The following is a 13,764-nucleotide window of genomic DNA, read 5'->3' as shown; positions in this document are numbered from 1 at the left end:
ACATCACTCAGGGGCACCACCACATCACTCAGGGGCACCACCACATCACTCCGGGGCACCACTCAGGGGCACCATCACATCACTCAGGGACACCACCACATCACTCAGGGGCACCACTCAGGGGCACTACCACATCACTCAGGGACACCACCACATCACTCAGGGGCACCACCACATCACTGAGGGGCACCACCACATCTCTCAGGCGCACCACCACATCACTCAGGGGCACCACCACATCACTCAGGGACACCACCACATCACTCAGGGACACCACCACATCACTCAGGGACACCACCACATCACTCTGGGACACCACCACATCACTCTGGGACACCACCACATCACTCTGGGACACCACCACATCACTCTGGGACACCACCACATCACTCTGGGACACCACCACATCACTCTAATACACCACCACATCAATCAAATACACCACCACATCACTCAGCCCAACCACATCATCACTCAGCACCATAACAGCACTGTCTGTGCTTGCTACCAACAAGCATTGCCATAGCCAATAGGACTCGCATTAGGAAAGTGTAAGCTATTGGCTTTGTGAATAACAATGCTATTAACTTATATATTTTCAAAGCCAACGCATATTAAAAAAAATTGTCATTTACAATACCAATAGCTCACACTTCCTTAATGCGAGACCTATTGCATTGCAAATGCTTGTTTTGCCCAGTTGCTCTACAGTAAGTTACAATCCACAACAGGTGACGAAAAATTGATGCAAATTCGGCCTGGTTAGCATTTGTGGAAAGAGGTAAGTAACTCAAATGCCATAAACTGAGGTAGGGGGCATAGAGTGTTAAGGAACTTTAAAGCATGTCATTGTAACAATGCATGTTCAAATAAGTTTACATAAGCTTTTGTCGTATTGAATTTCTATTTCTGTCTTGAAGAACACATTATATGTCTATTTGTTTCACAATATATGTTCAGATGAAGTATACATATTTTGTTTGAATAACTTTGGATGACTGTGCATAGTTTTAAAGTGAAACTAATAGTCACATTGTTCGCAAAGCTATGTAGGTAGACTTAACTAACTACTCCACTCTAACATTCATAAGCTGGGATGCCAGATTTTCACCTCTGGTGAATAACCATGATTATTTTCCTTACTAGGCTATCTATCAATTTCCTGGTAAGATTTGGAACATAGAGCTGGTTTCGCAGCAAGGACTCCTATATGTTTTGTGTGCTGGAAAAGGAATCTACTTTGTATCCACGGAGTTACGAGAAAGGTGAGAAATAGGACTGGGATACAAGGGGTTTAAACAACAACTGTGAGAATTTATGTCACATAAAATAGCTCCATGGGCTAGGCACCCACCAATGTGATCCTTATGTAACTTTTAGGTCAAATATATGAATATTGGCACAAACATCCCTATATTTTATCCTTCTTAACTAATAAAAAAAAACAAGCAGTGATAGTAACTACGTTTAGTGTAGGCATACTGACAGTGCCGTTTGTATTTCATGCTATGAAAATGTTTATTGCAATAATAAGTATCATTAGTTAATTTCACCTCGAGACAGGAGCGCAACTTTCCACTGTAATGAAAATCAATTCAATATTTTCAGTATATTTAGGGCAGCCAGTCTCTAGAAAACATGATGGGAAAATCTATGTGTCCTTAAAGACCTCAAGGTGAATGTTATGCGAATACCCAAGTAGGCAAACTTATAGCCTACAGACTGGAGCCGAAAGCATGTCGACACTAACTTCCTTCAACAATTTAAGATGAGATAGTGGACCACAGGTCCACATGTCGACTACTTAAAGATCTATCCATATCATACAGAAGTCTGCTCACCCTTGCCCTTGTTTGAGGGGAAAGCTGGTACAGTTCCAGAGATTCATCTCTGGAATGTTGCCTTTCTTGTAAAATGTGAGCGACATCGCCTTAAGGACACAGATTTTGTATGTATACATGTATTGAAAAATTGAACATAGCTTGGTAAGAGGAGTGATCCACAATTTTGTATATGGTAAGGGCATTAATCAAAGATAATATATTCCATGGAGGTAACAAATAATGCCCCTTCTATATGTTTGAGCGCATAGATCCTGGAGCCGTCAAGCCATCTGCTTTGTCTATAACCCCCATCCCTCCTGCACTTCATTCTGAACACAGAGGTGTGTGGATGGATTCAAAAGTACATTTTTGAAACAATCAAGTTGAGGCCAACATAATATTTTGAGACTAATTTCCAGTATTGTAACATCAGAATTGTAATACGTACAGCGAAGAGGTAGTATAGTCTCGGTCTGTGCATGCAGTGTCACTTTGTGGTTTGATTATGTTGTGCGGTATGCTACAGGCCCTGTGTTGTCCTTCCATTAGTGGCCAAATTGGGTGAACTAATGCATTGTTTGCTTTCATTTACAATGAACCTCTGGTTTATTTATAGCAGACAATGTTGGGGGAAGTCGACTGTTATAGTCAAAAAGCAATGTGTTCTACGGTCACATACAGTGGTTCTAATCGAATCCCTTTTAAGGTGATGTCGGATTTTATATTTAGTCTATGTCATGTTTCATTAATTGTAAACTGTTATACATAATCTTCTTTCTAGGTCTGGCATTAGTCAAGACCTTTTGATTTTAGTAAAAGTGTCAATATGACACCCTTACTTACATGGGGCTTTTCAGCTAGCCCGTTTAATCTAGTAGCCTGTTGTGCCACTCACATTTTCTTCTGGCCACTAAGCATGCAGCATGGGGCAAACGGTCAGCCCACTTCAGCCTTTGGCTGGGAGTGAAAACATTCTTCTCTTTCTCAAGGAATACATCAGCACCCAAAAGTTATTCCTTTCATTGCAATGGACTACTATAGAATGTGCACTTTTTGAGACCAAAAAATATTTAGGTTCTTTCTCCATTTTCATTTTTTTAGGTCTCTACTATTCTATCCCGCAGGGATAAATAGACGAGAGTAATGTAGTTGAAACAAACTCTCTGACCAAGCAGATTCCAAGCGGATTTCTCACAATGCATGTTAACTCTTGAAGCGTGACGCTTCTCCAGCGCGCGCTTGGCCTTGCACACCACCATCAAAGGCTTCTGCTCCCCCTCACTCACACCCCATCCCCATATGCTCCTTTCCTCCCTCCCACCCGCAGGCTCCCCCGCCCCCCCAACCAGGCTCTTGAAGCACGACGCTTCACCAGCACTCCCCTCCCACTCGCTCACTCCCCTTCTCCCCTGCCCCCACCCCCATCCGACTTGTTTTTCGTGTTCTCTTTCCCCTTCAGGCACCCATACTCACGGCACCTCCAGCAGCCTTCTCCCTCCGTCTACTCTACAGCCGTCTCCAGCAGAACAGCCCCTCCTTCCTCGCAAGTGTTTTTTTTTTTTCACACCTCCAGCAGCCTTCTCCCTCCGTCTACTCTACAGCCGTCTCCAGCAGAACAGCCCCTTCTTCCTTGCGAGCGCTTTTTTTTTCCCGCACCTCCAGCAGCCTTCTCTCTCCTTTGTCAGGCTTTTCCTCTGCCAGCATGTCTTTAGCAGCGGTAATCTAGCTTCCTTCGTAGTAGAGCCAGCAGCAGCTCTTGTTTTTTTTCATTGGGGTGAGGGCTTGTTTTCCTTACATCGCGTGCGTGCGTGCACACCACTCGCAGCTGCCATACTGCCAGACTTCCAACGCTTGAGGGGAGCCTATGTCGAAATGGGTTTCCAGGCACAGTGCAGCTAATGGCTGTCTTTCCTTTTGATTTAATTTTTATTTTTAGTAGACCACCTCGCATCAAAATATGTGCCCTCATGCTGTGCTTTCACTTTCGGGCCGCGAAATAAAAGAGCAATTTAACTGGCTAAAGCCGAAGCAATTGAGAAGGTCTCTCAAAAACAGTCTGGGCCGGCGTTGCACATTCGAGAACGCATGGCTGACTGAGAAAACAGGATGGCCCCTAAATGGGGGAGATTCCACCTTCACATTAGACAGGGTTGTAAATACTTGCGAGCCCCTGGGGCTCCCAGCAATCACAGCATCACTCAACGACACAGAACCACTCAACACCACAGCACCACTCACCACAGCATCACTCAACACCACAGCATCACTCAACGCCAAAATCACTCAGTGCCACAGAATCACTCAGCACCACTGAATGCCGCAGCACCCCTCAACGCCACAGCACCACTCAATGCCATACCACCACTCAATGCCATACCACTCAACGACACAGCACCACTCAGCGCACAGCATCCCGCATCCCTCAACGCCACAGCATCACTCAACGCCACAGCATCACTCAACGCCACAGCATCACTCAATGCCACTGAATGCCACAGTACCCCTCAACGCCACAGCACCACTCAATGCCACACCACTCAACGACACAGCACCACTCAGCGCACAGCATCCCTCAAGTCACAGCGTCACTCAACGCCACAGCATCGATCAACGCCACAGCATCACTCAACGCCACAGCATCACTCAACGCCACAGCATCACTCAGCACCACTGAATGCCACAGCACCACTCAACGTCACAGCACCACTCAACGTCACAGCACCACTCAACACCACAGCACCATTCAACACCCCAGCACCACTCAACACCACAGCACCACTCAACGCCACAGCATCACTCAATGCCACTGAATGCCACAGTACCCCTCAACGCCACAGCACCACTCAATGCCACACCACTCAACGACACAGCACCACTTAGCGCACAGCATCCCTCAACGTCACAGCATCACTCAACGCCACAGCATTGATCAACGCCACAGCATCGATCAACGCCACAGCATCACTCAACGCCACAATCACTCAGTGCCACAGAATCACTCAGCACCACTGAATGCCACAGCACCCCTCAATGCCACAGCACCTCTCAATGCCACAACACCACTCTACGACACGGCTCCCCTCAACGTCACAGCATCCCTCAACGTCACAGCATCACTCAACGCCACAGCATCACTCAACGCCACAGCATCACACAACGCCACAGCATCACTCAGCACCACTCAACGCCACAGCACCTCTCAATGCCACATCACCATTCAACGCCACAGCACCACTCAACGCCACAGCACCACTCAACGCCACAGCACCACTCAACGCCACAGCACCCCTCAATGCCACAGCACCCCTCAATGCCACAGCACCCCTCAATGCCACAGCACCACGCAATGCCACAGCACCACGCAATGCCACAGCACCACTCAACGCCACAGCACCCCTCAATGCCACAGCACCCCTCAATGCCACAGCACCACTCAATGCCACAGCACCACTCAATGCCACAGCACCACTCAATGCCACAGCACCACTCAATGCCACAGCACCACTCAATACCACAGCATCACTCAACACTCTGAATGCCACAGCACCCCTCAACGCCACAGCACCACTCAATGCCACAGCACCACTCAATGCCACAGCACCACTCAATGCCACAGCACCACTCAATGCCACAGCACCACTCAACACGACAGCACCACTCAACACCACAGCACCCGAGAACGCCACAGCACCACTCAGCGCACAGCACCACTCAGCGCACAGCACCACTCAGCGCACAGCATCACTCAACGCCACAGCATCACTCAATGCCACACCACCACTCAGCGCACAGCATCCCTCAACGTCACAGCGTCACTCAACGCCACAGCATCGATCAACGCCACAGCATCGATCAACGCCACAGCATCACTCAACGCCACAGCATCACTCAACGCCACAGCATCACTCAACGCCACAGCATCACTCAGCACCACTGAATGCCACAGCACCCCACAACACCACTCAACGCCACAGCACCACTCAACGCCACAGCACCACTCAACGCCACAGCACCACTCAACGCCACAGCACCATTCAACACCACAGCACCACTCAACACCACAGCACCACTCAACGCCACAGCATCACTCAATGCCACTGAATGCCACAGTACCCCTCAACGCCACAGCACCACTCAATGCCACAACACCACTCAACGACACAGCACCACTCAGCGCACAGCATCCCTCAACGTCACAACATCACTCAACGCCACAGCATCGATCAACACCACAGCATCACTCAACGCCACAGCATCACTCAACGCCACAGCATCACTCAACGCCACAGCATCACTAAGCACCACTCAACGCCACAGCACCACTCAACGCCACAGCATCACTCAATGCCACAGCATCATTCAACGCCACAGCATCACTAAGCACCACTCAACGCCACAGCATCACTCAACGCCACAGCATCACTCAATGCCACAGCATCATTCAACGCCACAGCATCACACAACGCCACAGCATCACTCAGCACCACTCAACGCCACAGCACCTCTCAACGCCACAGCACCACTCAACGCCACAGCACCACTCAACGCCACAGCACCACTCAACGCCACAGCACCACTCAACACCACAGCACCACTCAACGCCACAGCACCACTCAACGCCACAGCACCACTCAACGCCACAGCACCACTCAACGCCACAGTATCACTCAGCACCACTGAATACCACAGCATCACTCAGCACCACTGAATGCCACAGCATCACTCAGCACCACTGAAGGCCACAGCATCACTCAGCCCCACTGAACGCCACAGCATCACTCTGTGCAACCATTCAACAACAACTGTTTCTAATATGTTCTCCCAATGTTTCAAGCTTTATTACAAATGTCACAAAAATATGTTAATATTTCACCTCTGTTCATGGATTTTCATCACAATAAAATACACTGAACATAATCTTCCCAAAAGTTATTTACAAAAGTTTAATCTATTGCCATTATAAATTACAATAACTTTTATTTAAGTATTAGTTATTAAAAAAATAAAAGCCATTGTTATTTGTAATATTAATACATCTAAGTCATATAAATACAACTCATATTGCATTACAAATGCTATAGGTGTCACATTTGCGAAAATTAAAACTATTGGCATTGTAAATGACAAAGCTATTAATTTCGCTATTTTCAAAACCAACACATAAATAAAAAAATTGTCATTTACAATACCAATAGCTCAAACTTTCCTAATGCGAGACCTATTGCATTGCAAATGCTTGTTTTTAAATAAGGGCCCGGCAGGTCCTACAACAATGTTTCATATAAAACAGTGGCAAAATAAAACAAGCACTGACAAAGTCAAAAGGCTGGCAGCCTGTGCCAGACTGCCGGGCTTTTCCAGTGTTTGTCGCATAATGTGTTACATTTTGACCTGTAGGTGATAGTAATATATCTTTTTACGTAGTGTCAGTACAGCCTCTCTTTTAACGTCATGTTAGACTCTTCTGAAGTATAGGATCCATTCACTTTCTTTTCCCTGCAAGATCAATTGATGGTCACTACTACATGTATTTTTTTCTGTATGGGGTCAATGCCATTAAAAGAGAAGGACTTTTATATTCATATTATTGCTTGAAGTACTCAGAGAAGGGTTTTGAAAGGTCCAACTTATTGATAGTACGGAAGTGTTCTTCTATGGGTATTTTTAGTAGTTGTATCTTTTTACAAATATAAGATCCTTTGCACAGACATATCATGAAATAATTGATGTACTGGCTATTGCAGTTTAAACGTATGTCATCCTTTTTTAATTCACTTGGTTGTTTTTCTTAAATCTATACATTCCAAAGAACAAAGTATGTCCTTTGGGTTTTACATCCTTTTGAATTCAATTGTGGTGTTTTTGAAAAAGCATCTGATAATATTGGTCTATTAGGTATGTGGTGCCAATGTTTACAAATTACTTTTTATATATAATTATGTTCCTCAGAGTAAAGGGCAATTAATCTCATCTGCTTGGAATGTCTCTCCTTGTTTTTTCCGGTAATGTTGATCTTTTTTTAGGTCTCGCGACCTATCAATGCGCATGCGCATTGAGCGGAGCGAGAATTCAAGTGCTCAAAATGCTCGTGAAACCAAGGGTTTCATTGTGCGGTTTTCTTTGAGTTCACGTGAATCACGTGACCAAACAAGCACGCGCATCAGCCTCCCTCCCTCCCTCCTAATTGCATTTTTTCACGGCCGCACAGCACATCAAAGGGCTTCTCCCAGCGTGTGCTGTGCGGCTTCTCCTCCCCTAATTATTCATGGCTGGCCGGTGGCCGGCCGTACTTTCAGTTTCCCGGCCGCTCTTGTTCCTAATGTCTCCCCCTTCATCGACTTCAGTCTAATTGGAAACATATGTGTCTTCATCCTCTTGGCATTCCACGTTTTCCCTTCTTCATTCCACGGCTCCCACTTTGTCCCTCCTTTTCCCCCATCCTGCCTTCGTTCTGTACTTGTGCATCATTGTTTTCCTCATCATTCATCTTCCACTTTCTCCATTGCCTTTCATTAATTTCCTCGTCATGTCTCCATATATTCTCACCTCGTTACCTATCTGGCATCGCATTTTTCCGAAGTCGCCACACATCTTCCATTTCCTTCCTCCTTTCTTTCCCTTGTTCCTGGCGCACTTCTCTAATTTTTCACTTCTTTCCTTTCTCACGTCTTTCCAACTTCCTTCGTCCACCCCTCCACTTCTGCATGCACGTCCTTCTTTCTTCTGCCAAATGCTGTGTAATGCCCCAGCGTCTGCAGTCTCCTCCGGGTGCCTAACTATCATACAGGACTGATTTTCATCCGTGCATTAATAGAACACCTTTGTAGAAAGTAAATAACAAAGCTGTGTTTTATTGCTGTGGAGTCAAAGTAACAATGCTTGAGTGGTACTCAGCCCTCACACTGTGCTCGTATCTTTTTCTTCTTTTCATGTGCTTGTTGTAGTTTTGGCGGCCCCCTCCCACAGCCTCACAAGCCGAGCAGCACTCCTCAAGCACAGCGGGCAGACGCCGCCACTGGGCACGAGTTTGCACAAGAAACACACATGTAGCATGCTTCTAAGTGACAACGGCATCTGCTCACTGGACCACAATGCCATGCAGCCAGTGTTTTGATACCGCCTTGATCTCCGCTGTTCACAGTGATGTTTTAACTTGTTTCACCCTGGTCTGCTCGCGTTAAACTAAGGAAGTGCACAAAGCACGTGCACGACGCACTTCCAAAGATCACCGGTGAAACAAGTCATATTCTGCGTCCCGCTCCAAATGCTGTGTAATGCCCCAGCGTCTGCAGTCTCCTCATGGTGCCTAACTATCATACAGGACTGATTTTCATCCGTGCATTAATAGAACACCTTTGTAGAAAGTAAATTCCTACTTAGATCGACGGGACAATTGTGCATGCATTAGATGTGCATACAGCGCTAGGAGACACGGAAAGGGCCGCGCCGCTGCTAGTTTGCGAGTAAAACAGCGCGGAAATAACAAAGCTGTGTTTTATTGCTGTGGAGTCGAAGTAACAATGCTTGAGTGGCACTCAGCCCTCACACTGTGCTCGCATCTTTTTCTTCTTTTCATGTGCTTGTTTTCTTTTCCACCTCCTTTCCCTTGTAATCTATTGCTCATTTTCTGGTTCTTCAGCACCGCAAAGCTATACAAATGGCAATAGCACTATAAAAATAGGATCACTCCACTGCAAACAAAACTAGCATTGGCATAGCCAATATGTCTTGCCTTTGGGACCTTATAAGTGTTTAGTTTTCCAGCACAATATCCTTGGTGCAACAGCATCAAGTGTTGCATGGCTAAACACATATAAGGTCCCAAAGGCGAGACCTATTGGCTATGCCAATGCTTGTTTTTTTAATTGTGTTTGTGATTTCAATGTAACTTTAGCTATCAAGATGTAACAGGAATTGCCCCAGGCTCTGCAAGGTATTCTGGGTATGATGCGAAGTGCGTAATGTCAATGTACTGAAGATCTGTATAAAAATTCACTGTCTATTGTAATTCTGGCATTACAAGTCATGGTGCATAATTATGTAACTATGTTTTCTTGACTGAAAAAGCTATAAATAAAGAGTTAAAAAAATAGCTATCAAATTCTCTTTAAAAAAAAATCTTTATTTTCAATGCATAACAGCAATACACAACCTCGGGCATGTCAATATACAATACCCATTTCCCATATATACACAATCGCCTCTCTTACCCAAACTTCCCTCCTTTGGTTTTCCAACACTATCTGACCCAAACAGAAGCCACTCATTGAAAGAATCAATGCAGTCCCGCTATGCCGGAGTACAGGAATCTGAGTCCTTAGCTGAGCTCCTCTCCGAGATGAAGCCAGCAGTTTGTACAGTATTCCCTCCTACTCAAAATAGTCCTCCATCTCGCTCATCCTTTCTGACCTCCAGCATCCGACGTTCCTCATCCAGAGCCCACTTCCCCACATCCCTACTCCACTGGTCGAACATGGGCCCCCTGGGCAACATCCATCTAACTGCAATTCTTCTAGTGAACAATACAAGACCCAGCAGAGCGAATTTATAATGAACATTTCTCCCACTAGGGCAGGGTATGAGGTGTAGTAGACGGTAACTGACCATGTTATCTATATGTAGATCAGTCACCTGCCAGAGTCGCTTGCGATCTTACCCCAGTAGGGCGCCAAATCCGTGCCCCCTAAGCCATTTGCAGGAAGTACGCCTTCAGCACTGCACACTTAGGGCAGGTGGCTGACCTTAGTCCTGTGTATGCTGTTTAATCTCTTAGGCGATACGTTGGCGTGATGTAGAAGATAGAATTGTGGCAGTTAAAAACGTGCATTACATTGCGCAGGCCTTCGCCCATTCCCAATCCGTCAAATGTTCCCCGAGGTCACTGTCCCAACCCTGTCTGGCCACCATATAAGCAAGAGACAATCCGCGGGCGGGTGGGTGGGACCGTGTCCAGCAGCACCACTAGTGTGTGTGACGATAGAGGGCATGCGGAAAGCCAGTCCAAATTTCAATAGCCATCTGGGTAATTTTAGCAAATTGTAAAAACTGACCAAGGCCCACCCCAAATGCCTCTTGTGCTTCCGTGAACGTAATGCACCTATCCCCAGGGAACAGATACCCAAATGTCACGCATCCCCCATCTATCCAAGCTGACAGTGACATAACACATTTGATATGCAAGAAGGGCTTCAACCTCCTAAGCAGGACTTTTGTATTGATGGGGGCATGTGCAGTACAGACCTAATTGGTTGTTCTCATGTCTGCGCTGCTTGTCTGAACTACATATGGGTAGCACTTATCTAAATGAACCCCCTCCATAAGACAGTTAGGAAAATGATCTGCACCCCTTGTGCCAGCCAATAACCACTTCTCCCCCATTGGGACCATCCATACACCACTGAGTAGCGTGCTATAGCTGTGCCGGTATATAGTACAATTTCATGTCCGGTAAGCCTAACCCTCCCTCCTCCATGTCCAGCTTGAGTACCCTGTGGCCCACTCTGCTACTCTTTACAGCCCAGATGAGTGCAATCAAGAGACTGTCCAGTCTTTTAAAAGTCAAGCAGCCTATATAACACTGTGTGTTCTTCAGGACATAGGGTTGGAGTCTCCAAACTTCTCTAGTGAGATTCTGGTCATTCAAAATCATTGTAAGCGGAAGGTCAAGCCACTTGTGCAGTGTAACCAGACTTCCCCACGCCCCAGCTTCATTGACTTTAAGCCTAATGTCTATAGAGCCAGATACTATGGTTTGAATAAAATACTTTGACTAGGGGCATTATAACAGTGAGAATGTGGTCTTTTGGGATGTATAAACATGAGTGTGTATGAATAGGATATATGTGTATGGGTGAATGAGAGCTTATGTAGTATGTACTAGTGGCAGAGGACATACATGTCACCATATGTGGCACTGTTACCTGTATAACTCAAACTTACACCCCTTTTTTGTGGGAGAAATTTAAAGTGCAGAAAAATGGCTGTATTTTTCAGTTATATTTATAATGCACCTTGTCTCCTGCCACTGGGAGCAAAGCAAGATTGTTGTGGTGTGTAAATGCAACACTTTGAAATGGGAGAAAATTATACTGAAGAGTTAACTTTGTTTATATGGATTCCATAAAACTCATAATTTACATTTTCTCCCATTTCAAAGTGTGGCATCTACAAACAGTAGGCATCTTGCACCCAGTGACCTGTAAACAAATTGTCATATTTATAACGGAAAACACAGTCATTAAACGGGAGGATTTTAAAGTGAAGAAACATGCTTCATGAAATACTAAGCGGTACAAAAGGGGGTGGTGATGGACGGAGCATCTGAACCAATCAAACACTCACACCCAGTCAAAAGATCTGGGCTTAATTCATCACCGTTCTTTAGCCCACTCTGCCACCCCAGTTCAGACATGGCTATATGCAAGTCAGTCTGACCCTATGCCTCATGGGAACAGTCCAGCCCGAACTGCCAAGCCATGCCTTCCCTGGACCGGAAACAAGCTTCCGGGGACCGGTTTCTGGCATTGCAGCCGTCTTCAGCCCGGCTTGCTTGAATCCAGGGTATGCGCAGGGTATGCTCAGACGTGAGTCCCTTGCTCACTTGGCCACTGGATTCAAGATAGCCTGGCTGATGAGGATTATGAATCCGAAACCGGTCCCAGGATGCTTGTTTCCGGTCTAGGGAAGGCATGGCTTGGCAGTTTGGGCTGGACTGTTCCCATGAGGCACAGGGTCAGACTGATTTGCATATGGCCATGTCTGAACTGAGGTGGCTGAGTGGGCTAAAGAATGGTGATGGATTAAACCCAGATCAGTTGACTGGGGGTGAGTGTTTGATTTGCTCAAACGCTCCGTCCATCATAACCTTTGGTATCCCTCATGAAATACTAAGACATAATTATCTTAATTGTAAGTTAAGAAAAACTATGACTCAGTGTTTCATAGAAATAATTTTTTCACTTTAAATTTCTCCCAATTAAAAAAAAGACTGTATTTATTGGTTATTATTATGGCACAGTGTCTACTGGTAAATGGGAAACTTTGAAATGGATAACATTTAAATAAAGAGTTAACTTAATCATTAAGGTAACTCTTCATTTTAATTTTCTCCCTTTTAAAAGCATCATTTTTTTCACCCTATATTGAGCTGCTAAACCCATTTATATAAGACTTAAATACCTCTGTACTTCAGTTCCTCATCTCTGTGCCATGGGCCATAAATCTGACTACATCACTCTTCATTATTAGGCCCAGCTATCTACAGCCTGACGGTAATACTGTCAAATAAACACAGCCTTCCTTTAACTTTAAAAGGAAAATGTGACTCTTTGCTTATTTATAATGAACTCAAGGCTATAAGCTACTCTGAAGGTGTTTGTGAGCTACTAATAGATCATGAGCGACTGGTTGGAGACACCTAACGTAGAGGCCATCTGGGCAGGAACGCTATCTTGGCTACTGCTACCCTACGGCAACCGACAATTGTAATTTATTCCAAAAGGCCACTGAGGCTTCTAGGCCCGCCAGGACTCTAGCCATGTTATACTCATACTGTTTCTCAATCTTCTGTGTCACCTTCATACCCAGATGCTGGAAACTATCTAACTCTCACCTCAATTTCAGGACGGGAGGGGATCTGCAATACTGCCGGCCCCGCCTGGTGATGGGAAATGTTAGGCATTTGGCCATTTGCATCCTTAGACCCGCAACCTTCCAAACATATGCAGCATGAACCTACATTGATCTTCATGCACCAACAGCCCGATTACACCCTACACTCTACAGTCTGTTAGCCAGGATTTTAGAAAGAATTTTCACATCCACGTTAATGAATGAGAGCAGGCGGTATGAGCCTATCTTTCCCGTGTCCCGATCTGGTTTAAGAAGCATAACTAAGATCCTCCCTCGTGGTCATGTCCCCTGCTTCATTGTAGACTTCTAG

At 45.6% G+C, this 13,764-nt stretch overlaps 1 protein-coding gene across 1 annotated transcript in view; it reads left to right on the top strand.

The window, feature by feature from the left end:
- The window catches only part of FAAP100 (FA core complex associated protein 100), a 308,450-nt gene that overhangs the window by 55,943 nt on the left and 238,743 nt on the right, over window positions 1-13,764 (top strand). Inside the window, exon 3 of the mRNA XM_078654230.1 lies at window positions 1,147-1,265. Coding sequence (XP_078510356.1) covers window positions 1,147-1,265 — 119 coding nt within the window. The remainder of the gene's footprint in view (window positions 1-1,146; window positions 1,266-13,764) is intronic.

Source organism: Lissotriton helveticus, chromosome 7, assembly GCF_964261635.1.
Source record: "Lissotriton helveticus chromosome 7, aLisHel1.1, whole genome shotgun sequence".
Classification (NCBI taxonomy): domain Eukaryota; kingdom Metazoa; phylum Chordata; class Amphibia; order Caudata; family Salamandridae; genus Lissotriton; species Lissotriton helveticus.
This window is presented reverse-complemented; position numbering and strand designations above follow the sequence as displayed.